The following is a 27,552-nucleotide window of genomic DNA, read 5'->3' on the forward strand; positions in this document are numbered from 1 at the left end:
TCATACATCTGTTGATCATGGCAGTAGTGCTTTCATTAGGATTATGATTCCTCCTCTAAGCACCTATTTATTGGCACATGCATGTTTCTGATCTGTCTGCTGTCCAGGAAAAGCCAGACAGAGGCGTGTGGAGCTGCTGTTTCTTAATTGCTTGGATAACTGACAGTCAGTGTGGTTCCAAAACTTGCAGTGTTTATGATTCTTGAAACAAAAGGCACAAAATGTAGATGTGATGGTGCCAGATAGCATCTGTTTTATGTAGCTTTTGATTTGCAGTTTCTGATTTGTTATACCCCAATAATGAAAGGTGCATGGAGGCAGAAGGCAGATGAATTGGCTGCTCTCAAAGTCAGGCAGAGGGATGGTCCTCTCCATGGAAAGAAAAACCTCTGGACCATCAGGTGGGACAGAAAGAAAGGAAACAGAATGTCCAACAAGTGGAGAGGCTTAGGTCTGGTGGGAACAAGAGCAAAGATACTCTCAGGGCTGGGAAGGGTGGAATGAAGGGTTTGTACATTAGCTCAAGCATTGCACAGGAGCTGTGTCCCAGGAGGGCACTGCAGGCAGGTCTGTCAAGAGCAAGTGCAAAGGACTGCTGTAAACACTGAGTGGGGCAAGGGAAGCTTTGTTTGAAGACTTAAAGTAGTCAAGAGAATAGCTTTTGGGACTAAAATGTGGTGTATAGGACCCAAGTGTTACTAAATGAATGATGCTTACATTGCACATATATAATGTCTGCTAAAATGACACAGCATAAAGCCAGACATTTATTTTTTGGCAGAGACATATCTACAAATAGGATATTATTTCAATCTCTTCTTCCATATATATATATATATATGGAAGAAGCTGTATATATATATACACATTTTAAAAATACATTTATAAATATATGTGTATTTGCATGTTTGCCTGGAAAAACCACACATTGCCAAAAACCTTAATATTAAGAATGTCATGTTCGTCTGTGATAATCTTTTGTCATAAGTGAGATTCAAAATTTGGTTTCATCTGCAACTCTGATGAAGAGCTCTCTTCAGGCTAGTAATAGCTTCACTGCAATAAAAATACATAGTTTTCTACAACCAACAGTGTCCCTAACTTCAAACCGGGAAACCCATGGCAACAGTGATTTGCAAGATGCTGTATGAAACAAGATGTGGAATGCCTCTTTTCAGTATGAAACAATTCCAGATGTTCTGATTTTCCTTTATAAACTTTTTGCATGTGACCTCAGAATTGGCATGGAGATTTGAATATTTATTTAATTTTAAACTTTATGCAGTGGTACATATAGAACTTTAACTGATATAAGTAGATACACAGTGCTAGGCAGGTTCAAGATGCTGGTTAACCTTTGAAATGTATTATTTACCTTGTGCTTAACAGAGAGAGATGACAAGGAGGTGCACATTAACACCTCTTGAGACACAGGATCATCCATCTTCCAAGTAGCCTCACAAAGCGTGCTGCTTTCCAGGAGGCACAAGGCAGATCCATAGCCCATGGAAGCCTGATGCATCCAGCCTCCTGCTTTTGCAGATTCCCTGTGAAAATCTCAATTGGACATTACCAACTGTGTCTGCCTGCCTTTAACATCGCTTCAATACTTTTATAAGTTGTCTTATAAACTTACATAAGTTGTCTCTGTGTGCTAAACTCATAACCTGTCATGTATTATTTAACTGACCTGATGGCTCTGGCTCTAGAGTCTATGTCTGAAACCTGCTGTTCACACTCTAATATTTTCTGTTTGATTTCATGAGTATTTAAAAGTATAACCTTCCAATAATTAACATACATATAAGAACAGGTTTAGATCTTCTTACTGGAAGTCCTTGAATTACCCTGGTCTGCATTTGGAAGTACAGCATTTACAACTTTGACTTTGAAATTATACATTTGGTGAAAATTGTATGTACTTTTTGGAAAGTGAAACTAAAAATCAATTGGTTAGCATTAGATCCTCACGTAGCTATTTGATGTCAGTCTTCCCTGACAAGCTATTAATAAAGGCCGTGATAAAATGTTTAAAAAGCTCTTGGTACTTCATGGAGTTACAGAAGCTGCATTTTCTTATACTGTTTTTAAGTCTTTGTAAATGAGCCTCAGTGATCTGCCTTGTGTGTTCAGTCAAGCTCCCAGTAACCTGCCCAGGGAGATCCTGGGAGGAGTTTCACCAAACACTGCTGACCATCAGCTGATTTTTTGCTTTTGCTTGTCAACCTTTTAAAAAAATGCTGACTGTAATAGCTTCTGTAGCACAGAAGTTTTATAACTGTGGTAAAATTATGATATAACACTGGCCAAACTATAAATAACATTGCAAAAACACATAAAGTGACAAATCCAATTTCGAACAGTTTCAGAAGAGGAAAGATTTTTGTAGTTGTGGAAGCACATTTCCAGTGCACATGTGGTAACCCCAAAAATCTGAGAATGATAAAATATCATTACTAAAATGAGTTAATAAAATTAAATGTAGGTTTAAATAACTTACATATTTTTTAATATCTAGGATGAAGATCGAACAGAGGAGGACAACAGCAGAGTTGAGCCTGTTGGACATGCAGACACTGGTTTGGAGAATGCTAGCAATTTTTCCCTGGAGTAAGTTACTGGCAGAACATAATGTTTTAACAAGTCTAAAGATTGAACACAGACTAGTGAAGTCCTCAGAATAATATGAGTGATACTGATCTTAAGAAAATGGGGCAATCTTTTTTAGGCCATGTGTCATTTTGGTTTTAAACAACAGACCTCTTTAAAACAGATTTTAAACAGTTTAAAATGCTTGTTTTAAAGATGAGTGTTGGAAACTTGACATTTTTAAGTGCTGATGCCACAGTAGATTTTCTGCCTCAAAAAAGATGCTTATTTGATGGAACTTTGAAAACTTGACAGAAGGAATAGGGTTAGTGGTAGTACAAGCAGATCAACAGGCAAGAATTTCAAAAGGGAAAATCTTAATTCCAGTCACTAGTTCAGAGTCTCTAGGAAGATGTGTCGGAGTCACAAGTTGTGTGGTCAAAAACCTCGTACTTCAAGAATGGATGAAAACTGGTGTTTTGTTAGCTCCACCTAATTTAAAAATACAATCACTCAATGATATTTTATGTCACCAAAAGATACAGCAAACTTGACCTTTTCCATTTCATTGAAAACAACTGATCCATACCTTGTTATGGAATTAATGAAAAAAATCCCTTCTAGCCTTAGATTAAATCTTTTAAATTTATTAACTTAAATTTCAAATAAAATTAAATCGTCTGCTTCTGTAATTTTTGAATTAAATTACGAATTAGGGACAGAGGATTTAAATGTTAGATGAAGATCATGGTCACATCTGTTAGGCAGTAGAAACGTGCATTTTACTCGATTGCATTTACAAAATCTGTTACATTGTAAATTCCAAATGCTGTTTCCTAAATAGAATTTGCAGAACTTCTGTCAAATGTAATGCTTCCTGGTGTTGCTTTTAAGTAACTTATTGACTTCTCATCATATGCTACTTCATTTATGTTTTGTTTTGATCTCTTACTTCTTTGCATGTTTGTTTGAAGCAGTTGGCCCAAACTTCTGAGAAAATCAGGAAGCCAGATTGAAGGAATTTCTCTCAGGAAGCGATCATTTCCACTTGTTTTCTGTTTTACAGAATTTAACATTTGAATTTGGGGTAGTTTTTTTTAAATAAAGAAAAAGTGTAAGAAAAATGAGTGCTGAGGTGTTAAATGTGCATTTGAACAAATGAAAAATGATGGACTCTAGCACTAGAACAAGCTAGTTCTAGTGCATGCTGGATATGGAAAATAATTTTATTTTTTTTAAAATATAAGCTGTTTTTCCACTTACACAGTTCCAGGTGCATCACACAGATTGTCACTTGTATTTCTTAGCCCTTAATTTTCTTCTAAGCTAATAGCTAAGTCAGAAAAAAGTTGATCATAGAGAATCACAGGCCTACCAATAGGAAACAGTGTCTTTTAGAGTTCCTTTTGGAGGTCAGAGCAGTTGCTTGAATCCTGTGAGCTGCTTTGCACACTAGTCAGTGAAAACTTAGCCTTAACATACAGTGAGAAGGAAATGAAGTCAGCCTATACAGAAACTGCACATGGAACACTATGAAATGCTGTATTGATCTCAGTCTTAAAACATTGGTCTGAAGAAGCTCTCCTGTTGTTCCACTGCTTTCTTCAGCTAACAGTGACAATAAGGATAGAGACCTTCCATTCATGTTATTTAAAAATCAAGGTAAAATTCAGACATCAATTGGGGCATACATCAAACATAAAGGCCATCTTAAAAATATATTAAAAAGATTTAAGGTAGGAGAAATGTAAAACAAACTGTAACAGAGGATTTGTGTTGACTTCCCAACTATGTGGTCTGGTTATTCTCAAATTGCAGATTAAGAACTGCAAGCTTTCATGATGGGCCACCATATGATCAAGAGCTTATTGAAGGAAGTAGAAAATCTTTTACTGCTATCATAGGGCATTTGTCTTGCTCTTTGCTCCATTTTGAGATTAAATTTTATTTGTGTTCTTATGAGGAGCAAGCTTTTCAATGATTGGTGTGTATATATATCTAGTGCCAGGAAATATGGAATAAGTATGTAATACCAGAGAGAGGCATAAGCCACAAATTTAGATTGTGGCTTCTGTTCAGATCTCTCACTTCCAGTTTTACTGAGAGGTTTGGCCTTGGCGTATTATTTTCTCATTTGTGTATTTATAGCTCTTTATGGTTCATGGGCTATATTCCACCTTTCCAGATGTGGGCATGTTTCAAATGCATTAATAGATTTGGTCTAAATCTATTTCTACAATTTTTACATGTCTCTTTCTGAACCTGTATTTTATTCTGCTGCTTTTTTCCTCACTACAGCAAAAGTTATAATTGAAAACTAGATGCATGGTTGCTTCAGGGGACGTCTGGTTGGTTTTGAATGCTACAGTTAAAACTTACTTTGGAAACGTTGCTTAATAAGGAGATGCAGGAATCTTCCAGTAAAATAGAAGGAATTACACTAAAACAGATTAATGCATTTTAAAACTGGAAGGATTTAGCTAATTAAAAATTTAATAATTCTCATTTGATTATGAGGTAGTTATGGGAAAGCTAATGTTAAAATTTAGTATTGGCTGTAAGATAAAAAAGTAAAGAATGCTAGTGCTATGATGAGCTTTTGGGTTTCTGAGGAAAAATTGTGTGTGGCATTTAAGGTATTTCTGCTCTATGTTCAGTTTAACTTCAGAGTAAGAAAGAAATAAAGCAATATGCATGCAGTGATGATGATGAGACCTATTTTTATGTATTCAGCTAAACTTAAAAAAGAGTTCTTTGATTTCTCTCGGTTCTCTAAATTGAACTATTTTTGATGATTGATCTCCTTTCATGCCATCAGATTAATCTTCAGGTACGTAGTATTCAACTATGCTTTCATCACCATGGCTTGGTTTCTGGAATGGTTTTGTTTTTCTGTGTATGTTTGTGTGGGGTTTTTTGGTTCCTTCACGGTACATGTTCATATTCCCTCATTCGTCATTGTCTCACAGTGATATGGTAAAGCTCGTAGAAGTCTCCAATGACGGCGGGCCTTTGGGAATCCATGTAGTGCCTTTCAGTGCCCGAGGCGGAAGGTAACGTATCGTGTAGGATTTTATTTGCATTGTAATTTGCTGTGCTTTATCTTGGTTATGTTAATTTTGGGATTGTGTGCCTTTTCCTTCTGTACAATATTGTCTGTTTTTCAAGAGGCGGTCTCACTGATTAAGAAAGTAAGAAATGCAAGTTTAGTGACCCTGCTTGCCATGGACTCTATAATGCAAAGTCTCTGCTTAGGAGTTAGAATTGGGAGTTGTAATCTCGGGGGAAATTGAAGGATAAAGACATTTGCTTTTGGACTCCTATAATTTATAAACTTCTGCCCTAATTCAGGTAGATATTTATGCAACATATCCTTGCTGACTGTTTAAAGCCACAAGTTCCCAAATAACAGCAGGAGTCTAAACCAGAAGCGTTCTGTGCTTCTGCTTGTTAAGAACAGGGGAGAAAACAATTGCCACACTTTCAAAACTTCATGTTGTCCCATCTGTTGGGGTTAAAATAAAGCAGCAAAACCAGCTGAAACCTTCTGTTTTGGGGAAAAGTGAACCTCTTTTACAGGCTCAAACTCCTGAAGTTTGATTATTTACAAAAAACAAAAACAAAGAAAAACCCAAAACAAACCAAACCCCCCCAGAAACCCTTCAAACAACAAAAAAGGTATAAAGAAAGTAGTTAACATAAAAAAATACAAGGTGGACTATTAATTATTAATTAATAAATAATAATTATTAATACATAATTTATGTATTATTGTTAACACATTATGAATGTATTAATAAACATAATCTGTAATTCTTACTTTGCTAATGTAGAGTTTTAGTGTTTAGGGTCATGAAGATAATCTCAGGAAGAAAAGCTAAACTTTTGTATTAATTAGTGGTAGATTTGAAACTTCTTAAGTACCTTGAAAAATGATAATTTTTCATCAATATATGCAAATTTTATTTTTCTGTTGCATATTCTAAGTACACACTGTATTTTCACTCTTTAACGAGGAGAACAAATATATATATATGTCTTAAAAGTAATCTTTGCACATGAAAAGGGGTGTTATGTTCTCATGTCTGTTGTCCCAGTAGCAATTTCAGTTTTAGAATTAAAAACTAACAAAATAACAAAACTAACTTGCTATACAGTTATATCTCTCAAATATTAATATTTCTGTTTTCAGAAATACTAGAGTATTTTAGGTATTTTTCCTTCTATACTAAATATCTTCAAGGGGATTTAAACACAGTATAAGAGCTTTATTTGCAGTTGTTACTTAAAACCCAATGCATTCATAGTCATACTGACATTATTATGACAAAATGTAATTTTTTTTTACTTTAAAGCTGCTTTTTCTGGAGACTACAAGTATTAAGAGCAGATTTCTGTGGAGTGGAGAATTCTCCTCTTCATAATCTGAAATTCAGTAAATTCAGTGTAGGGATGGAAAGGGCATGAGTGAACACTACTTCAAACATAACTCAGAAGTAAATCCGATAGAGTTAGAAATGGTTGAAATGTTCATACAGTTATCTGGGATTTTGACAGTGTGAAGGCCAAGGAAAAGACAAGAATGTCAACTGCTTACTAAGTAGTTGTTTAATAAAACTGATGTTAAAATATATATTTTGACATTTGGAATATGAATTTTAACTCAAATTAAATTCGCTTCCAGCCTGTTAATGTAGTTGTCAAGTCTGAGGCAAAGCTTAAACTGTTCATACATAATGAGACCATGTTAAAGAAAAAAGCCATAAACACAGAAAAAAAATATATAATTTTTTAAAAAATAAATTTAACTATATCATGCAAAATTATATGATAAAGTTTTACAACAGGAAAGCCAACTTGCTGTTCAATTCCAGTTATGCTGTGTTTTCAGTTATTTTTCTTGTAGTTCCTTTCTTTTGCTGTTGAAAATGTTACTCAATAGGCAATGGTTATTAAATCAATAACTTGAAAAACTGTAAAAACATAATGTGCAATTCACCATTTTTTCTCTATATACAATAAGTAGGAGCCTTCTTCCAGCAGAAAATTCACACCAGAAAATCCCTCCCTAAGGAAACACTCCAAAACTCTAAAAATTATGCACCATAACTCTGTTCATTACTTCTATTGAGAAAATATTTGACTTTTTTATGGTCTTTTGTGGGTTTAGAATAAGAATCTTTTAAGTATTGGCTTTGATCTTGAATAAAATCTGTAAAGGTCTCTGCCTCATCTATATAGATGCTACAAATTATTTCTGTTCCCAGTAAAACTGAGGCTTTTTAAATGAAAAAAAACCCTGAATTTCTCTGGGAAAAGTGTTATTGATTTTTAAAGACATGGTGAAACGTTATTCTATGTATATGTTTCCTTGTTATTCTTCTGGTTTTGCCTCTAGAAATATATCAGTCTTTTATTGGCCTGTTTGATCATATGATTTTGTTAAGAGATTTTGTTCACCTTATCAGAAGGGAGGAGGGTATACATATTCATCACCTTATGGTTGTGCATTTTTTAAGGATAAAAGTTTTGTTTGCAAACCTGCTGGCACATTTTTACAATGGCATCGATGCGGTGCTGAGCAGAAAAGGAGGCATGAAAATGAAAGCAGAATGAAGGAGGGAGAGAAGGCAAGTGGCAAACTGTTCAGATAAGAGTAGAAAAAGAGAAAATTAATGAGAAAAATATGTAAGGAAAGAAAATTCTAGCTCTGTGCAAAATTGCCATACTACCAATCCTTTCTTCTTGTTAAGTGCTCAGAGACAGGAGCAAATAGCCCCTTAAGAATCTCATTTGTGCAGCCTGGACGATGTGGGATGTTATGTTGATGTTTAAGTGGGGATGCACCAAGTTCTCTGCAAGCTCAACAGTGATTATATCGTAATTTACCATTATATGGCCTCTTCTACTTTTGAAATCTTCTCAAGCTCCATACCCTAGCTGCTCTTTTGCCATGTCTGTCTTTGGAAAGAGATTGAATTGACACAAGGAATATATGAGATAACATCAGAAATCTCTGAATAATGATATGGAAGTTAGAGTCCCATAGTCCCAAGACTACTCTGAAGTTTTAGTAAAGCAGAATGGAAATGGATTTGGATATTCTTCTGAAAACCCCATAATGAACATCCAGCAATAAGTATCAGACATGTTACTTTGATACAGACAGGTATGCACAGCTCTGCCAGCTTTTCTTCCTGTTGAAGTTTGCCACAAAATCCATGATTAACTGTACATCTAAAACCTGCAGCTAGAAACGTTTTTTGTTATATATCCTAAATGTCTTAATATATTAGTAAGTCTCAAAAGAAAAGGAAAAAAAAAAGATAATTTTTGTCAGTTTAAAAGACAAATTCAACAGGTTTTGTTACAAAGAAAGAAAAACCTCAAATGAAGGTAGGCATTTAAACATGCACAAACCCAGCTACCCTTACAAGAAATCTAGAAAATTGAACTTTTTTTTATACTTTTTCTATTCTTTATTTTCTAGAGTTTATAAATTCACCTCATGTGTCACTGTAAAAATTTTAGTCTTGTACTCAAGGTACAAAGAAACCTAAAGTAATATCTAATGGCCATTGTCTATACTGAGAGTCCATAATATTGCCTTCAAGGTGCTTCTCTAATGATGTCTGATACTCGCTTTGATCAAGTAGGAGGTCCGTGCTGTCTGCCTCTCCATTTATTCCTCTCCTGCATTTCCAGCCTTTTAAGTCTCAAAGGTAGCCATGGCTTTCAAGAACATATGTATGGGGGAAAAATTCTCTGTGGAGTGAATGTACCATTCCCTCACTCTTGTATCTGAATTCAAACTGTCTGATCTCAGTCTTTAAGAAGTTTTATAAGCATAATTTGAAGTATTACTCAAGCTAAAAAGCTGAGGAGTGGTTACCAAAGATTGGGAATTGGTTCTGGACTTCAGGCATGAAATTTAAATGCCTCCACAGCAGTGCTGTGATGTCAATATTGGGTAAAGGAATTTATGTGCAATTTAGCATTGAGTAGCTGCAATAATTTAACCTGAACAAACAAGCCAATTTGCCTACTCTGACCTCTGAATCTAGGAATTTTATACTGTGTTTATGTTCTTGTAGAACTTTTCAGAGATCTTTCATAGCATGAAACCACTGCACATCAGCTTTTCAATCAGTCCTTATTTTTGTACCTTAATCTAGTTTTTTGCCTTTTCATGTTAGTGACTTTACATAAACATTTAAATTGGCTATTTTCTGTTCTGTCTGATTTGATTACACTACAGTTAGCTTGCAGGTAAATAGATAAATAACTTCAATGTGTACATACAATGGGCCATGATGGCCAAATCATATTCTAGATGCTCAATGTCAGTTTTTATTTTTACTTACACTGTCAGTTTTTATTAAGATAAATTATCATCATTTCCATACATCTGGATGTCATGTGGAGAGTTTGCATTTCACAAACTACCCCAACTAAGTCAGGCAATTTAGATGTCAATAAAAAAATTCACTGCTTATTTCTAGTTTTATTATTGGTTGTAATTTATACTGAGAACTGAAATGTTAACACATGTAGCTGAGTTTATTTTAATAGTATAATTAATGAACCTTGCAGAAATACAGTGGTGCAAATGCTAATATAATCTCAGCTGCTTACATTCCCAGTTAGATATTTAAAACAAATACAAAGGTTGAGCTCTGTGCTTTGGCAGTTTCCCTTCTGTTTCTGTCTCAGCTAATGTTAGTCTAAAACTTCACAGGTACCAAATTTATTTGTAATCATTGTTTCAACAGGATTTTAGTCTTGCAGAGTGTTTTGTGAAGGTTTATGTGATACTTAATCTCATTCTTGAGAAAGTTGGAGTTTAAGGGATTTGTCATGGAAAAATTTATATTAGAAACTGCGTTGACTTACTTTACCTGGACAAAATTAAGCAAATTCAAATATACCCATACAGTTGTATGCTACATGGTTGTGTTTTAAGGAAGTGTATATACTGACTTTGGTACTTCATACCATATGAGTTTAGATGCTTTCAAAATTTATATCTTCCTAATGTAGGAAACATAATATTGAAGCTGTAGTAGAGCTCCACTTTGCAGGATTAATGATGGTGGCATATGGCAGGGGAAAAAAATCCAATTTGTTTTTAGGTTACCGCATATTTGCAATATCAGGTCTATTCTGTTTACCTCCAGTTGCTGCAACAACAAACATGAATTCCCATAAAGGATTTTTTTAGAGTTACATTCTTATATCCAACCACAATATACTGAAGAAGTACTATAGGAAATTGGTAGGCTTTCATTAATTTTTGAAGAACATACATTTTCTGTAGTTCTAGTTTTCTCTGCTATGCAAACCCTCATTTGGGAAATTGTTTCTGGAATTGTGTTTAAAGGGATCTTTTTTGCCATGTGTTTATATAAAAAATTAAATAAATTAAAAGACACTGTGAAGAGCCTGGTTTCAGGTTCAGCTCAGTCTGTTCACCCGGCCTTGAATTTGCTCTCAGTGACTTTAGCTTTCTATGCCTTGGTTAACCTAGCTCTAACATTTGTTAAAAAGCAAAATCCTCATGAGCACCATATGCTGTATTAGAGATGAGCAGTCTTGCATTAACAGAACTTGTAGCCTTTGTTTAATGAGATTATTTAAAATTTTGACTGGTAGTTTATTTATCTGTTACATTATTCTACTATTAGTTAGGATTAGTAGTTTTTTTACAGATTTTAGAGCCTAGGTGGAATAAATTTGAGAAATGTCAAACCGTGCATAAAGGTGCATCTTGCATTAATAACTTGATATAAATTCAGAATGTAAGACAGTAGAAAGCAAAATTTCAAGAAAAATACTATATCAAAACTATTGAGAGAGCATTTATTTTGTAATCATAAGTACATGGAGACATTGGGATGAAATAACCACATTATTTTGTATCGTGTATTGTCATTGCACTAGCTTAGATTGTTGTACTTTATGTAGAGATTGTTTTGATATTTTGTTATTTTTTATATTTAACCATATAAACCAAACACATGTTGTTACTGTGTATGCTCTTGGGCAAGCATTGCATACACATCCAAATTCTGGATTGTCTTTGGACATTGCAGAGGAGTACACCTGCATCAAAGAGCTGTTGGGCATCAAAAGAAAGGAAAGGCAGAGTAGACACAACTCCTTCCTTTCCTGCTCAAGTATTTTGTTGGTTTTCTCTTAAATGTAGCGTTCCCTATTCTATATTTGTTTTGCCTATCTCTTCCCCATTTAGTTATGCTCTTCAGTAACTTCACTTTGTGGCTCAAAGACAGTCTTCTCAAAAGAAACTCATCAACTCAAAAGTGAAGAAGTCACAAACTTGTTTTCTAACACATTTTCTAGGTGTCAAAACTATAATTCTGATAAAAATAATGTAGTGAAGCCATACAAGTATTTTTTCTATTTGCTGTTAATATAACTGTTTGGTTCTTCATGTGACTATCAAACCATCTATAATTGCTTTATAATTATTTATCAGTCTTAAAAATCTGAGACTGCCTTCAACATTTTTCTTAGTGAACAGAAAGAAAAAAGAGATTGAATCAATATTTTAAAGTTTGTTTTGTTTTACTTCCTGTGACTACAGAGATGATGATCAGAAATGATCAGAAAATTGTAATAAAGTAAATGAAGCACAATATGGTCATTAGGTTAATGTGCCACTGTTGTGGACTTGTAGATTTTTTTGTCATGCAAATGTCTGACTCAAGCTTCATTTGATGATTTGTGTTGTCAGAATGCTTTGTGTTGTTTTTCTTCTCACAGTCTGTTTACATGTTTAGATCCTTTTAACATTATATCTTAAAGTCTTTAGGTGGTTCCAAAATGGAAATACCACTAGGATCATTTCTCCTACTCCTTCATCTGTCTTGTAGGAGAAAACGTATGACTGTTCTGTAAAAAAAATGTATTTGTTTATGATGGCGATAAATTGGTAAATGAGTAATTTAAAGTGGAAGAAATAAGTTAATTTTGCTTTTCTGACCCATTTGATGAAGTGCTCAATTATGTAGGTAACTTTTGAGCATATGAGGAATCCTTTCGTGCACCACTGACTGCTCATTTACTTTGAGGTATTATGTGTGAATGGAAGTGCTTGATCACTGAAACGTTTTTGCTTAAAAGACATGTGTGGTCTTGCAACTCCTGCTGATTTGGACCAAGTATTTTTCACGGCATGCCTTGAAATGGATTCTGAAAAACGTAATGCTGTTGACTTGGGTGATGTGAGTTTGACCCACTGATAGAGCCTGTGGGGTTTCACTATATAGCTTCTTTAAACAAAAAAAAAAATCAAGTGCAGTGTCAATGCAAGAATAATCCTGAAGATTGAGTTCTCCTTTGGGTAGAGAGTTCAGGTGTAGAAACATCACTGACTTTTTTGTACTGTCCTGCCAGTACCTCAGAAGTCCATTCTTCAGGATGCTTTTTCATAATTTCAGGTAGAATATTTGTTTACCCTTTCTCTCTGAAAATGGCCTTAAGATGATACTGTAAGCATGAAACAGAGGGGACTAAGTCATTGCACAGAGACTATCAAATGGAAATTGTCTTCAGTCAATTAGTTTTAAGATTTTGAATTTTAAAAAAACATTTAAATTTTTAATTTCTTTTTTATTTTATTAAAAAATGTTAAGATTTTAAGATAAAAGCATTTGGTTCACATGAAATTATAGAATTATCAATCCATCCCCTCATTACAGGCTGCTTATTACATGCGATGACCCCACTTTCACAGATGAAGTAGTGAAGGCTGTGGCATTCTCTGCCAATTCAGAAATTGAAATTTTAAGTTGAACCTATTCAGCTTTAGTTAACTAGCAGAAAAGATGTCTTTTCTCACATGTATGATGGTTCTTGGAATTTTTAATACACAGAAGTCTTGGCCTTTTTCAAGAATGGATGTGCTGTCATCCCACAGCCTGTTCATTCTGACTTTTGACATATTTGATTCACCTAGGCTTTTTGTTTTATGGAAAAGGGATAATAAATCAGGTAATTCTGGAAGTTATTTGAAACTGTGCTATCCTGCTTCAAGATAAAGATGGTTTATAATATAGTTTCTGTAGTGATAATGAAAAAATATTAAATCACTAGGATTTTCTATGTTGCAAATTATTCAGATAGTAATAATTTGTAATCCTAATGTTCCAGAACCCTGGGGCTGCTGGTGAAGCGATTGGAGAAGGGTGGAAAAGCTGAACAAGAAAACCTTTTCCGTGAGAATGATTGTATTGTCAGGATTAATGACGGAGACCTGCGGAACAGGAGATTTGAGCAGTAAGTGTTCTTACCACACGTTACATTGCATTATTTGATCTTTAACACTCCACTCTGGAATAATTTGAGGAAGGTAAGTAAACAACCTCTAAGCTTGTTTTTCTAATAACTTAGGGACATTAGTGGCCAGACTAAAAAAAAAACCAAAAAACCCCCAAAAACCCCCCCAAAAAACAACAGGATAATTATTGTCATTAGAGTATATGTAATTCTCATTTGATTGTTTTTGTACATTATAGATTTTTTTCTTCTTATATTGGTAATGGGTTTTTCCTGAAATTCCTGTATGACTTTTGCTCTTATACCTGCAAGGCACCATGTTCAATATAAATGGACAACTTGGACACATATTTTAAAAATATATGGTTTTTTGATTGTCTGAGAACTAAAGGTGCTGTATATCCAGAAACTTCCTGGAGAAGTTTGAGAGATAGATATTTTCTTACCTTGTCGATACCTGGTAGAATCTTGAAATGAATCGGACTTGTAATAGGGAAATTAGATTGTAGTTCGCACTCAGGTAAGAGAAAGAGAAAAATAGAAAAGAAGAATGCAGGTAATGCATGAATTCATGGATGATAATATTGTTCTGAAATCTGTAACATGTTGAGGGCCAAATATAATTTCTTTTGATCATCTTATACTTAATATATATTTTAAATGTAGTTTTAATTTTTATGACTCTAACCTGAACTGAAACATAACCCTGTACCATATGGTTGAAAGCAGCTTTTCTCTGTTTGTTCTAAGGTTCACAGTTTGTAAAGTCTGTGAAGAGACTTTGTTGACTTTGTATACTTTGGATTGTGACTTTGAGCCCAGTGTCTGTCTGTACAGCATTGAGCATTTTTTTCCTCTTTCTTAATGTTGTATTCTGATGGACTACTGGCTGAAAAAACTGGAAGTGTAAGCCAGACTGGTTGCAAGGCTGCATATAATCAGAAAATTATGGAATACATAGTCTTCTTATAATTAGTAATTTTCTTTCTAATAATTCTCTTGTCACTGCGGTAGCAGTTACCGCAATTATTGCAATTATCAAGGTTCAAAACAAAAGGACACTGCAGTTCTGCTGTGGAACAGTCTGCATTTCAAGACTGTGGTTAAAATTTTTGCTGTTCTGAATCCAGTATTTGCTACATTAGTCGTTAAGCATATTTAACCATAGTGTTGCCCTAAAGCAGTAAACCTTAGCGAAAAGCAGACCAAATAGGCTGGCGAACAGCTTCAAGTTTTATGGTTTATGCTTGAGTGCAATGTGTCTGTCAGCTCGTGTTGCTTAATTAACATCAGTAATTATGCTTATAATGTCTCATAGTCTGCCAGTCCTAATTCGCTAATTTTCTGTTCATTTTAAAACCTAGAGCACAGCATATGTTTCGCCAAGCCATGCGTACGCCGTTCATTTGGTTCCACGTGGTCCCTGCGGCGAATAAAGAGCAGTATGAACAGTTGTCCCAGAGTGAGAACATGTACTACTCCAGCCGCTTCAGCCCTGACTCCCAGTATGCTGATGGGAAAAGTATTAACAATTCGGGACTTCACACCTTACAAAGAATGTCTAGAGCGGGGAACCACTCCGATCAGACAGACTCCTACTCGCAGCTACCTCATAGTGTGAACTCATCAGGGAAACCACCCTCAGGCCTGGTACCATCACCTCAGAAGGTTCTCACCTCCACTGCCAATAGTGGCTATAACACCAAAAAGATAGGGAAGAGGCTCAGTATACAGCTAAGGAAAGGTAAGGCACCAGTGTGCTCCTCGTCCAGCAGGAGATGTGTGTATAGGGGGTGTGTGTGCCACTGGCCTGGGCAGGAGGCCTGGCAGGAGCACGGGGGATGCAACGGGTTGGTTTTAGAAGCCAAGGCACTGAGTTGTCCCTAAGAGCAGGCCCAGGAGACCCACCCTGTGTTCAGCATGTGCAGCATGCTTACAAAAGGCCATTTTGAGGAGTGCTTTACCATTATTCCAGCTAATAAAAATAGTGCAGTAAATGCCTCCAAATTCAGTTGGCCAAAACCCAGGGAGTGGTGAATTATTTAATATAACAACTAAGCTAAAATGGCCCATGTTGTCTACTTCATAGTTATGACTTTTCAAATTGAGTTTTGCCTTTAGATTTTAAGGGTGTTTTGGATGCAGTTGGTAAATTGGACATTCTAATTTCCAGCTAAAGCTTTCATTTTTTTCCACTGAGATGTTAAAACCTTTGGTTGAGATGCAATGTGATACTTCCTGTCTTGACCCTTTTGCTAATATAATTTGAATGGGGGTGAGAGACACTGTTTAAAGTAGTGTGTGCTTATCTCAACATCTGTGTTATATGTGCACATGTAGATGTGTAGATTGATTCATCCATGAAATTTTTATGATGTGAGAAAATTTGGTATTTTTTTTATAGTTAATGTGTAGATGCTTTTAAGATAGTTTGAAGTATAATAAAATGACATTTAGATGCCAGTATTCTTAGCTCGTGGGAAATGATTTTTTTAACGGATTATACATACTGTAAGCTTCATGGTATTCAAATGAGCATGTTTAAGATTAGCTGTAATTTGGTCTCCAGCAACAGGAATAGTATTTACATTACACAGCAGAAAGTTTACCCATATGACAGTATTTTCCATGAACTTGGGGTACATTCCCCTTAAGAAACTATATGTGCTTAATGTTAATAATATTTATTAAGCAGTCTTTTTATTGAAATACATTGAAGACAGTGTGTTGAATGGTAGAGATTTTACAGTTTCACAGGTACCAGGCTACTTGTCACATTATCATTATACTTTCCTTTCTATGAACTTCGCATGAACCACCAGATTGCTTCTTTCTGGTTGCTGAATTTTAAGCTCTACAAACTTGGATGACATAAGGTTGAGTTGACAGTTTGCTTCTGTTGTTGATGCTCCTTCAAGAATTTCTCTAGGCCATCAGCTCAGATCAGCCTACTTGGAAAAACTTGCTGTTATTCCAAGTTGAGTAAGGAATCAGCGTGCTTATAAATATGCTCTCAGTCACTACAGTGATTTTTACCTGGCTTTTTTGTGTCTGTGGAAGTCTTCAGAAATATTACTTGGGCAGTACATAAAAGAATTTTCAGCCAGATGTGGAAATAAACATTTCATATTATTTAAAAAGCACCAATAAATAAATATATAATTTGGGACCACAATATTTTTGTGTGAAGCAAATATGGTGTTATAGCTCCTCATAAGACGCAAGAAGATAATTTTGGTGTGTTACAGATTTTTGACTGTGATATGATGTTACATTTGGTCATCCTGCACTGGATACTGAGTCAGAAATACTCCCCCCAGTGCTATATTGTAATTTATTCTTGCTGGCTCTAATATCTTAGGTGGGTTTGGAGTAAAAAATGCTACCTGTTGATGAAAAGTGATCTCTAAGATACTTCAAAATCTAGTTCATACCTGAGGAGTTTGATGGCACTTACAGTAGTAAGAACTTCGAAATATATATAGAATATATTTCAGAAGTTTAAAGGGGTGTTTGTTTCTAACAGTCAGCTTATTTGAAAATACTGCTTATGTTGGAATGGCACCTAGCTCAGGTTATAGATAAAGGTAGAAACTGTGTTTTATGCCTGGTAAAAATAAAGAAAAATGTGCATAAGGAAAGATGCCTTTTTATCATTGCTGTCTTTCATTTGCAGTGCATTTCATCCACTGCAGAAAGAACATGGCCTCCCATTTTGACTTACATTTGATCACTCTGAGAACATACATATGGAACAACAAATGCAGCAATATGCTTAAGGATGCCCCAAGTATTTTGCTGTAATTATCAGTTCAGTTCAGGGATGTTAATTGATTTTGATTCCTTATTTCTAAGGAAGGGTGTTTTAATAATACCGGCCTTACAGATATTTAACAGATGTTCTTATTTGTAGTTGACAGGCAGTAGTTGTTTCACCAGTTAGCATCATTACTTTAAAAACTCATTGTGGAGTGCATTAAGGCATGCAAGGTGTCATCTTGAAATTCAGTTTTCATTTAACCTGTACATTCTGATAATGGATGTAGTATATGAGAATTGACTTTTTCAGTACAGACAGACCTTCTTTATTACAGCTGTATTTTTATATATTGCATAAGCTTTGTGATATAGGATGACAATCTAGAATAACCCTGTAGTATGTGCTTCTGTAATTATGATTTCTTAATATTTATTGCTGATTTGGCATTTTAAAATAACCTGAACTTTCATAGGATTTAGCTATTTAATAAAGTCAGAAGAGAAGGTCAGTCATGTGTTTTAGTCAATGCGGAATGTTTGTTGGCTTTTCTAAATGAAAATGGATATCTGTTTATCTTGCCTTAAAGGTCAAGGCCTGAACTTTTAGCATATAGATGTAGGGGTTATTGCTGATATTCTAATGCCATTAAGGCTGTATAGCAGTCTAGCTTAATAGCTCACACAAATTAAGATAATGCAAGACATGACAGTGAGCTTAGGTTTATATACATTTTGGTGTAAACTGATACACAGTAAGTATAAATAAATAACAACAGTTCTTTGCAGCTAATGAATAAAGAAAATAAGACCACTGATACAACACCCGGAGTGTTAGGACAAACTTTGACCTTATATGCACCAGGACACTCCCAGAGTGTTCCTTCTTTGTCTGCAAGTTTTTCAGCCCATGCAACTGAGAGGAATTTAGTCCAACACTTAGAAATAATAAATAGCCAATTATACAGCAAATGACTCTAAGGCTCAGTTTTTGACCACTTAGTAACTCACAGCATTTGGCCTGATACTCACTAAAGCATTCAAAAGACTGCTTTGCCATTGGATATTGTGCCACTCAGATTTCGTACCTACTGTCTTTGATACTGCTGTGCTAAGACAAGACTGAAGTGCTCAGTCTGGAAATTAGCTTAATCTTATTTGATTGCCCTTCAGTATAATGCTCATTGCATCATATGATTTCTATCTATAACTACATGCTTGTATAGCTAAATTAGATATAAAATTCTGGAAGTAAAATGTCAGCACTGAGCTCATGTTTCTTAAGTTGGTCCTAGTTCCACTAAATATTTTGCTAGTTTTTTGTCTGAAATATACAGTGCATCAGGAGTTCAGTCCGCATCTCCACACTTCCCCACTAAGGGTGACTTAGCCACCGACCCTGGGAGTTGTGATTATCTCTTCCTTTTTGGCCTCCCTCTTGCAAAACAAGAAAACAAAGGGGAAATAAATGAGTGACAGAACTGTCAGGAAAGCTGTAGCAGTTACCAAGTCCATCACAAACAGGATATAACCGCTCTGGTCTAGAGGATGAGTCCTGAAACAAAGGAGGCGACCCTGCATAGTGCAGGAGAGAAAAATGGTTCAATTGCAGATGTGAGCAGGATTGTGACACTTTGCTCTTCAGAGTTTCTTGTGTTCCTGTTTGGCTTTACTGAGGTTAATAATGCTACATCTTGCATACAGAGCTGGTCTGAAACTCTGCAAGTCCCAACAGGGGACTGGGACATGGCACAGTGACACAGCCCTGCAGCACCCAAGTTCCTTTCTGCAAGAAGTCGTTAGAGACTCAAATAAGTTGCCATGGATAGTTTGGGAGTATGCTAATTGTATGTCATTGTATTTGCTCTGGAGTGGAGCACATCTATGGACAATTACTTGCATTGCTTGGGTTTCTGTACGAGAGTGTCCAAGACAGAACCCTGAACTTGTCTGTAAGATATCCTGCATCATGTATCTGAAGTGTACAGATTTATATGCATTTTTCATTATACTCTCCTGTTTTCTCCACACAGTTTCTTGAGCCAGACTTTGAACTGACATTTTAAATTTTTGTTTAAAATTTCTTTTGAAGTGATATGTTTCCTTAAAATTCCTGTTCAGATGCAGAAAGAGTGTTTGTCACTTGAAATGAAGCATGTAGATGCCTAAATTACTTCAGTGACCTTGAGAAATGAGATTCAAAAGTGAAGCAAATGATTTTGAGCATTATTAGTCACTGAAGAAGCATAAACTGCATCAAGTTTCATCTTTTCATTTTTTAAAACCACTTCTGATCACTATTAGCAGGCTGCAGCAAAAGGGGAAAAGAACATTTCTATTAGGTTGATCAAAGATCTTCTTGAGTGGTCTGAGCTTAGCTTGGAAAAAAAACCCCTCACTAGTTCCAAATCACTCAACTACATAAAAATGGGCATGCAATTAGTCTTGATTGTGCATGTGGCTGCAGAAATTTTGTAGACAGCTGAGTAGTCATCCTTCTACACAGTCATTTGCATGTACAGTAAGTCTGACTATACGTGCACTAATTCTGAATATATGGGACTTAAACTAGGAGCAATTAAATGGTCTTGGTTAGTTTAGTGATGCCCCTTACAATAAGAACATATTTGCTGTTCAAATCTTACATGAGATTCAGTCCTTAAAAAAAAACCTGGTTTCCAATGTGGAACACTAGGATAATTAGCTCAGCAGTTATCCATCTGTATTTGGATCTCCAGAATCTCCTCTGAATAAACCAGGAGGTTGAAGTGCATGGAAGGACAGTGTCTGCTCTGACTATTATCAGACAACATTTGGCCCTTTTGCTTAGTTTTATTATTATGTTATCTCTTTCGTTATTTTCCATCCAAGTATAATCTACTACTTTCATTAAGTGATGATGCATTATTTTGTAATTTTTGTGTCACACACTTTTTCTATCTGCAACCAACCTTGGTTATTGTTTCAGGAAAGGGAGAATGTTCTTTGTCTCGCATGAAGGATCTACACTTTCTCCTAACAATCCTTTATTCTATATGAGGACTATTCACCCACATGAGTTTTCCTTGTTAAGGTTGCTCTGAAATGTTTTCTGCCTTTCTTGCATAAGCGCTAAAAAAATTGCCCAATTGTCAGCTCTTAGATGGTTTCTATTGTTTTAGAAGTGGCATTTTCTGTGTTTCTTGTTGTTGTTTGCCTGTAGTGGTTTTTAAGGGTAGAGAGATCTGTATTAAACTCCCTGAGAACTCATATGCATTTTCTTAAATTAGATTTGAAGGAAGAGCATAATTTACTTTTAGCACTGCTTACAGTGCTGAAAGGTAAGACAGCTGTAAGAGAAGTATCATTACACCTTGACAGTGTAGATCCTTCAGTTCTTTACTAGTCTCTGAACCAGTGTCCTTTTGAGAGGGATGAAAACACTGCAGAGGTGATCCCGGCTTTTTGTATCGTATCCTGTCTGTGTTTCTACCCAGGAACACATTTTGCTACTAAGAATTTAGACCTGTAGTTGCTGCTGAATGAGGAACGCATAAGTTTTTGTAAAGGATAGCTTTAGAAAGACAGAAATGTTATGCCAGACACATTCTTTCCACAATCAAGAAGGTAATCCCAGCACTAGCAAGAAATAAATTAAACAGTTCTTCTCTGGGAGATAAGAGTCTAGTCACCTGTAGTAAAATTTAATAAAATTTTTAACATTCTGTCAGTTTATGATCAGACTGCTTCCAAATAAAATTATGATGTTCGTTTTGAAAATCTGTTTAATTAAATTATAGGAATGGATTTCCTCTCCCCCTTACCTTAAAGCTACTGGAATTTTTTTCTTCTTAAACAGCAACTGACACATCAAATCTGCCACTTTTCTGCTTGTACAAAATAGATCTTTTCCCATTGTAACTGCCCTTTTTATTCATTTAAAAGTACTTTGTCTTCACCTCGGAACTGGCTGAGCTCTTGAGGGTAATGAGACTTTAGAAGGCGTGTTCAGCATCACATTCAAGAAAAAAAGGAGAACTCTAACTTGTCGAGAGAGCTGCTGATTTATCAAAGAAGCCTAAGAATTTGAATTACACAAATTAGTGGGTAATTTTTAAATGTTATTATCACTTGGTGTAATTTGATCATTGTCAGAGATGACAGCTATAGAAGGAAGAAAATGTTTTCTACCTTTTCAAAAATTTACCCTTTTTAAAATCTAGAAGAGAGTAAGGTTAACATAGCTCAAAAAAACTAAACACTGCATAGTAAAGCTCCTAGCTTTGTGTAGGATGACTTCTGCATTTTCTACAATATGGATATTTCTTCTGTTTTCTATTCATTGTGGTTCTGCCTATATGTGTGTCCAGTCTCTCCTGTATTACTAGCATAATCAGAGGAGCCTACAATATGCTTGCACAGTTCAGTCATTATTATAATGCAGTTTTACACTCTAAGAACTGAAAACATTTTAGCAGCAGGAAGATATTAAGATCTCATATGTATTTCTATCAACAGGAGAATGGAAATGAATGGAGTGGAGAGAACTAAATCGCTTATGTGTATAAAAAAGAAAAAAATTAAAATCAATTCAGTCACAGAAGTCATATTTATTTTTGTCCTCGGTTGGATGTATCCATTTATTCCCAGTGTTGTGAACATCTAATTTATATATAATAAGCATAGTAGTTTATGAAGCTGTATCATCCAGCAAAGAGCAGCTATGGGGCGTGAATAGCCAACTGAAGCAGAGAAACGCTAAAAGGAAAATTACACCCAAAAGCTGCTTCATGCAAAGCTGCACTGAGCAGCACAGTAAAACGCAGCCCAGTCAAGGGCCCTTCTTCCCACAGAAACAAGTAATTAGAATTTTCTTCTGCTAATATCTGGGCTCAGTGTGGATTTGTGACGTTCTGCAGGCTTTGGTAAAGACTTTCTAGAGATTTGACAGCAGAAAATGCCACAGTCCACATTTATATCCTGTGTGCATTTGTAATGTGAACATTTCAACTTCTGTTTTTTCCATGGGGGTTTGAAGTGCTGTTTGTGAACCAGACATCTGTAATGATGCTGTAATCAGGCAATAGGGATTAAGCTTATTAATAATGAAATATTGTCCTGGGAGTACACTTGCGTTCTGATATTACTTTAGAAATTTTATTAGACAAAACCTGTACTCAAAGAGAAATAGCCAATGCTCATCCTTATAATAAGAAAAAGATAAATTCCATAAAAAGCTGAGATGTGACTTAAAAAAAAACCTTATTCAGATCATCTTCACATATTGCAGGGAATTAAAGAGCTCTATAAATGTTTGAAGCATCATTAAAATTAGGAGGTCTCCTAAGTAAAATATGGATGTTATGAGATCTAGTATTTTTTTTATCTCTGTGTAACAGCGCAGATGAATTTTATATTTGCCTGAAAGTGAATGAAGACTTTCAAATTCAAATGTCAACTGTCTTGAATGCTACAGAAGGAAGGGAAGTTGTCCCAAAATAATTAGCCTAGAGGAACTGATCCATATTTTCTGAACAATAAGATCTACATGCCCTTACTGCGTATACAGGAGCACTCAGTTATATTCAAGATGAAGAAGATTTTAAAAACTAGTGTCACACGCAGTCCTGTTATCTGTGTCAGTTTACTTCTTAGCATGATTTTTGTATTGATAATAAAATATATTGTATTAAATTTTAATCAAATGCAATTGTGCAGATTTCAGAAATCTGTATATTGAGTACTGGTTTTTAGATTTGACTCCTACGTTCTTTTCCTGTGTGAATATTAATCTGCTTTCCAGGATAGTAGGTTTAGCAATTAAACAAAGGCAACATAAATTAATTAATTTATAGAAATTATGTAACCTTGTGGTGAGTTGACCTTGGATGGACACGAGGTGCCCACCAAGCAGCTCTATCACTCCTCAGCTGGACAAGGGAGGTGAAACACAGCAAAAAGTGGGTTGAGGTAAGACCAGGGAGAGGTCACTCACCAGTCACTGAAACCAACCTGACTTGGGGAAATTAATTTAATTATTGAGAATCAAATCTGAGTAGGGTAGTAAGAATTAACCAAATCTTAAAACGTTCCCCTTCCTCCCAGAGTCATCTTTACTCACGAATTCTCTACCTCCTCCTCCCAGTAGTGCACAGGGATGGGGAATGGAAGCTGCAGTCAATTCATTACATGTTGTCTCTGCCACGCCTTTCTCCTCAGAGTTTGGACTCCTCCCAGTCTTGTGTTGCTCCAGAGTGTGGTCCTTCCTATGGGAGACAGTCCTTTGCTGGCATCTCCAAGGTGAACCTTTCCCACAGGTTGCAGGTCTCCAAGAGCTGTTTCAGTGTGGGTCCCTTCCATGGGGTCAGTCCTTCAGGAATGGGCTGCTCCAGTGTCAGTCCCCCACAGGGTCACAGGTTCCACCAGCAAACCTGCTCCAGCGTGGGCTCCTCTCCATGGGGCCACAGGTCCCTGCCAGGAGCCTTCTCCAGTGGGGGCTTCCCATAGGGAGCAGCCTCCTCTGGGCATCTCCCTGCTCTGGTGTGGAGTCCTCCACAGGCTGCAGGTGCATCTCTGCTCCACCATGGACCTACATGGACTGTGGGGGGACAGCTGCTTCTCCATCATCTTCCCTGTGGGCTGCAGGGAAATCTCTGCTCCAGCACCTCTTCCCATTTCTTCTGCATTGTCCTTGGGATCTGCAGAGCTCTTTGGCTCACTCATCACTCTGGCTGCTGTTGCACAGTTTTTGGTTTTTTTCCTTCTTAAATACATTAACACCTCAAATGGTTCTGTTGTTGTGTCTTTCACACAGTTTTTTAAGCTTCCCAGAGCTTGTAGCTGGTGACTGTTCCATAAAAGGTTGGTTTCTGTCCCCATGACATTTTAAAAAGGTGTGTGCTGTGTAGCTTTTAGGGACCTACCTGATATTACTGAGTCCTAACTGCAGTTTGACATTGTAGGTCAGCTTAAATGTAGGTTGGGCCTGTGTATGCCTAGCAAGGCAATTTGAACTGTAGATGTGCCTTGACAACCTGAGAAGTTTAAAGTAAACTTCTAAAGCAAAAACTACAGCAAACTGTAGGTGCTAGCTCTGTGTTGGGGTGCTCTCCACTGGATGGCCAGCTATTTTCATGCTGCATTAAGTGACCTGAATAGACTTGATATGTAATGTTGAGGAGGGGAGTGGCAGGCTTTTGTAGAGTTCTGGGGGTTGTTGGTAGCACTGGATAGGTTGTATCTAAGAGAGGATCACAAATGAGCTTTCTGTGTAGAGGGAAAGCTTTGTTTGTCCTTAGCCTGTGAATATCTGATGGTATACTTAATTTCTCTGAAATACTAACAAGTCTCATATGCTGTACTGACTAGACTTCTGCTCTGGATGTCCCCAAGTCACTTTAGATGCCTCTGTTTTGCTTCAGTGTGTCTTGGCCGTGTGTAGTCAGTCACCTGGATGTGCAGCAGGACCTCAGAAGTGGCAGCCTGAGTTTGCTCTCTGCCTGCATGATAGACAGTGGTGTGGAACTCAGCGAGAGCTGAGGTGAAGCCTGGGGACAGAGGAGCTGGTGACTGAAAACAGCCTGAGGTCCCCAGAACAGGAGAAATGTGGCCACTGTGCCACAGTACTGTCACCTGCCAGTGTCCACAAGTGGGACACACTGCCAGTGTCCACAAGTGAGCTGACAGAGCCCCATGCCCAGCAGCATTGGCTGACTGTCACTGTTGAAAGAGCTGCAAAAGAGAAAGAAAAGATCATTGATGAGATCCAGATTGACAAGGGGGAGGACAGTCATAGGATATCAGATATGCTTTGTTCTGATTCCTTGTCACTCAGCTCATCTGAAATAGAAAGTTGGAAATATGGCAATGACTTGGAAGTCATCAGTACAGCAAGTTGCAGGGAGTGCCTGGTGAACCACCTGTGCCCAGACTCAGTGCGTCAGCTACAGCTCTCTTGTAGATCTTTTGTTTTCTTTTTTTTGTCATCAAGTAATTCTTGCATCTTATATGTATTTTCCTGGATTGTATCAGTGAGGTATACATACATTCTGCTTGGTAAAAATAATATGTAATATAAAATGTGCATTTTAACTAGTAATGTACATTCTTTATGCAGGTACAGAAGGCTTGGGATTTAGCATTACTTCAAGAGATGTCCCAATTGGTGGCTCTGCTCCAATTTATGTGAAAAACATCCTTCCGAGAGGTGCAGCTATTCAAGATGGGAGATTAAAAGCTGGAGACCGATTAATTGAGGTGAGGAAATATTACATGTTCCTTGTCTGTGTTTTGGCATGAGCCCACACACTATATCACTGCCAGAGGTTCGTAGCTTTTTATGTTACAGGAGAATTTTTCTCTCTTTTTCCTTTTTTTGGCTTTATTTTTTAGGTAAGAGATCAAGTTGCTGAGCATTTTCAGTACATAACTGCTTGAAGAGCTGGACCTAGACATACTACAAAAACATAAGTTTACCTGTCCTTATGTGAATACAGTGTCATAGTCTTGTGTTGCTGTTTAGGAATATCGTGAAGCAAAGTGATTGTTACCTAGTTAGTAGAATTAAATCAGCATGGAGTGACAGACCAGAAATTATTGAAGATGTTGCCAAGGATGGGAGGCAATACCCTGAAAACATTTAGTGAATTAACTGAAAGAGACATAAGAGGAAGGGAGTCCTACAGAGAATCAAGGCCACTTCCCTCCTGAAGTAAGGATGTCCTCAAGGGAACTAAATTTCACTTAGGTGCACTGCAGAGATCTTTCTGCAAATCTAGCTGGAGTGATATAAAATGTTACCACCCACAGCTCTTCATTGCTGTCCCTAAGCCAAATGACACCGGAGGTACAGCTGGGTCTGTAACTGCCTTTCAGTGCTCTAACTTCACTTTACTGCAAAATTGGCCAAGTCAGCCTGAATTGTTGCTGGAGGCCCCCTGTAATTGCTGTAATTCAAGGTAACCCAGATGACTTGAGTAGAAGGGGACTGAGAAACATTTAAGACGACAGCTATGGCATCTCGACTGTGTGAGCTGTGCTCTCTTATGAGGGAAGAAGGAAGAAGATGGTTTGCTGACTTCTGAGCACTATGGTCCCTTGCTTAACACTGTTAGTTGATTTGCCTTCATTTCCAAAATGTTTTTGAGCAGGCAAGCCTGAGATTATTTGATCTTTCCCTGGCTACCCCCTTACTGAAGTTAGCTCATACAGTGGGAAATCCTGCATGTATTCCATACCTGCCTGTCCTGATCAGTGGCATGTGGAGGCCAAGGGATTGGACCACTGAACAGGCAGGAGTAGCAACCCCAAGGTTATATGGGGAAAGAATTAATTTCTACTTTTGTCACAATTTGTTGTGCTAAATATATTTGGAAGGTTTGTATAGCACCATAACACATGGAAACAGGGCCAGTTTGGGATCATATGTTGATTTTGCTGAAGGATGCTTGTGCAGACGTTCTTGTGAGAAATATTGGTAAATGGGATTAGTTGGCTTTGGAGTGTAGGGGACTATAGAGTTGCTGCTGAAAAGGAGGGAAGTATAAATGTCTGGCTTGTTATTTGTATTTGTATGGGAAGGATGACCATTTAATTAGTTCTATGAAATGAAATCTGTAATGTGAGCTAATAAGCAGATTGCCCCAGTGACAGTTTTTTAATAGTGTCCCATGTGATTCACATGACTTCTTGCTATAGGTGTCTGTTGGTTTGCCTGTTTTGGAGCCTTACTGATGTCTAACATTTCCTTTTTTACAGGTAAATGGAGTTGATTTAACAGGCAAAACTCAAGAAGAAGTTGTGTCCTTGCTGCGAAGTACCAAGATGGGAGGAACTGTTGCCCTTTTGATTTTTCGACAGGAAGAAACATTCCATCCAAGGGAACTGGTGCGTAAAATAGAGAGCAGCTAAAAGATTTAGATGAGTATGAGC

At 36.6% G+C, this 27,552-nt stretch overlaps 1 protein-coding gene across 15 annotated transcripts in view; it reads left to right on the forward strand.

The window, feature by feature from the left end:
- Positions 1–27,552, forward strand: part of PARD3 (par-3 family cell polarity regulator) — a 446,575-nt gene that overhangs the window by 226,253 nt on the left and 192,770 nt on the right. For all 15 annotated transcript variants that reach the window (XM_058830950.1, XM_058830956.1, XM_058830954.1 and 12 more), the window contains 6 exons: positions 2,519–2,610; positions 5,559–5,642; positions 13,762–13,887; positions 15,252–15,631; positions 25,739–25,878; positions 27,379–27,507. In XM_058830950.1, the coding sequence (XP_058686933.1) occupies positions 2,519–2,610; positions 5,559–5,642; positions 13,762–13,887; positions 15,252–15,631; positions 25,739–25,878; positions 27,379–27,507 (951 nt within the window). The remainder of the gene's footprint in view (positions 1–2,518; positions 2,611–5,558; positions 5,643–13,761; positions 13,888–15,251; positions 15,632–25,738; positions 25,879–27,378; positions 27,508–27,552) is intronic.

Source organism: Poecile atricapillus, chromosome 2 (genome assembly GCF_030490865.1).
Source record: "Poecile atricapillus isolate bPoeAtr1 chromosome 2, bPoeAtr1.hap1, whole genome shotgun sequence".
Classification (NCBI taxonomy): domain Eukaryota; kingdom Metazoa; phylum Chordata; class Aves; order Passeriformes; family Paridae; genus Poecile; species Poecile atricapillus.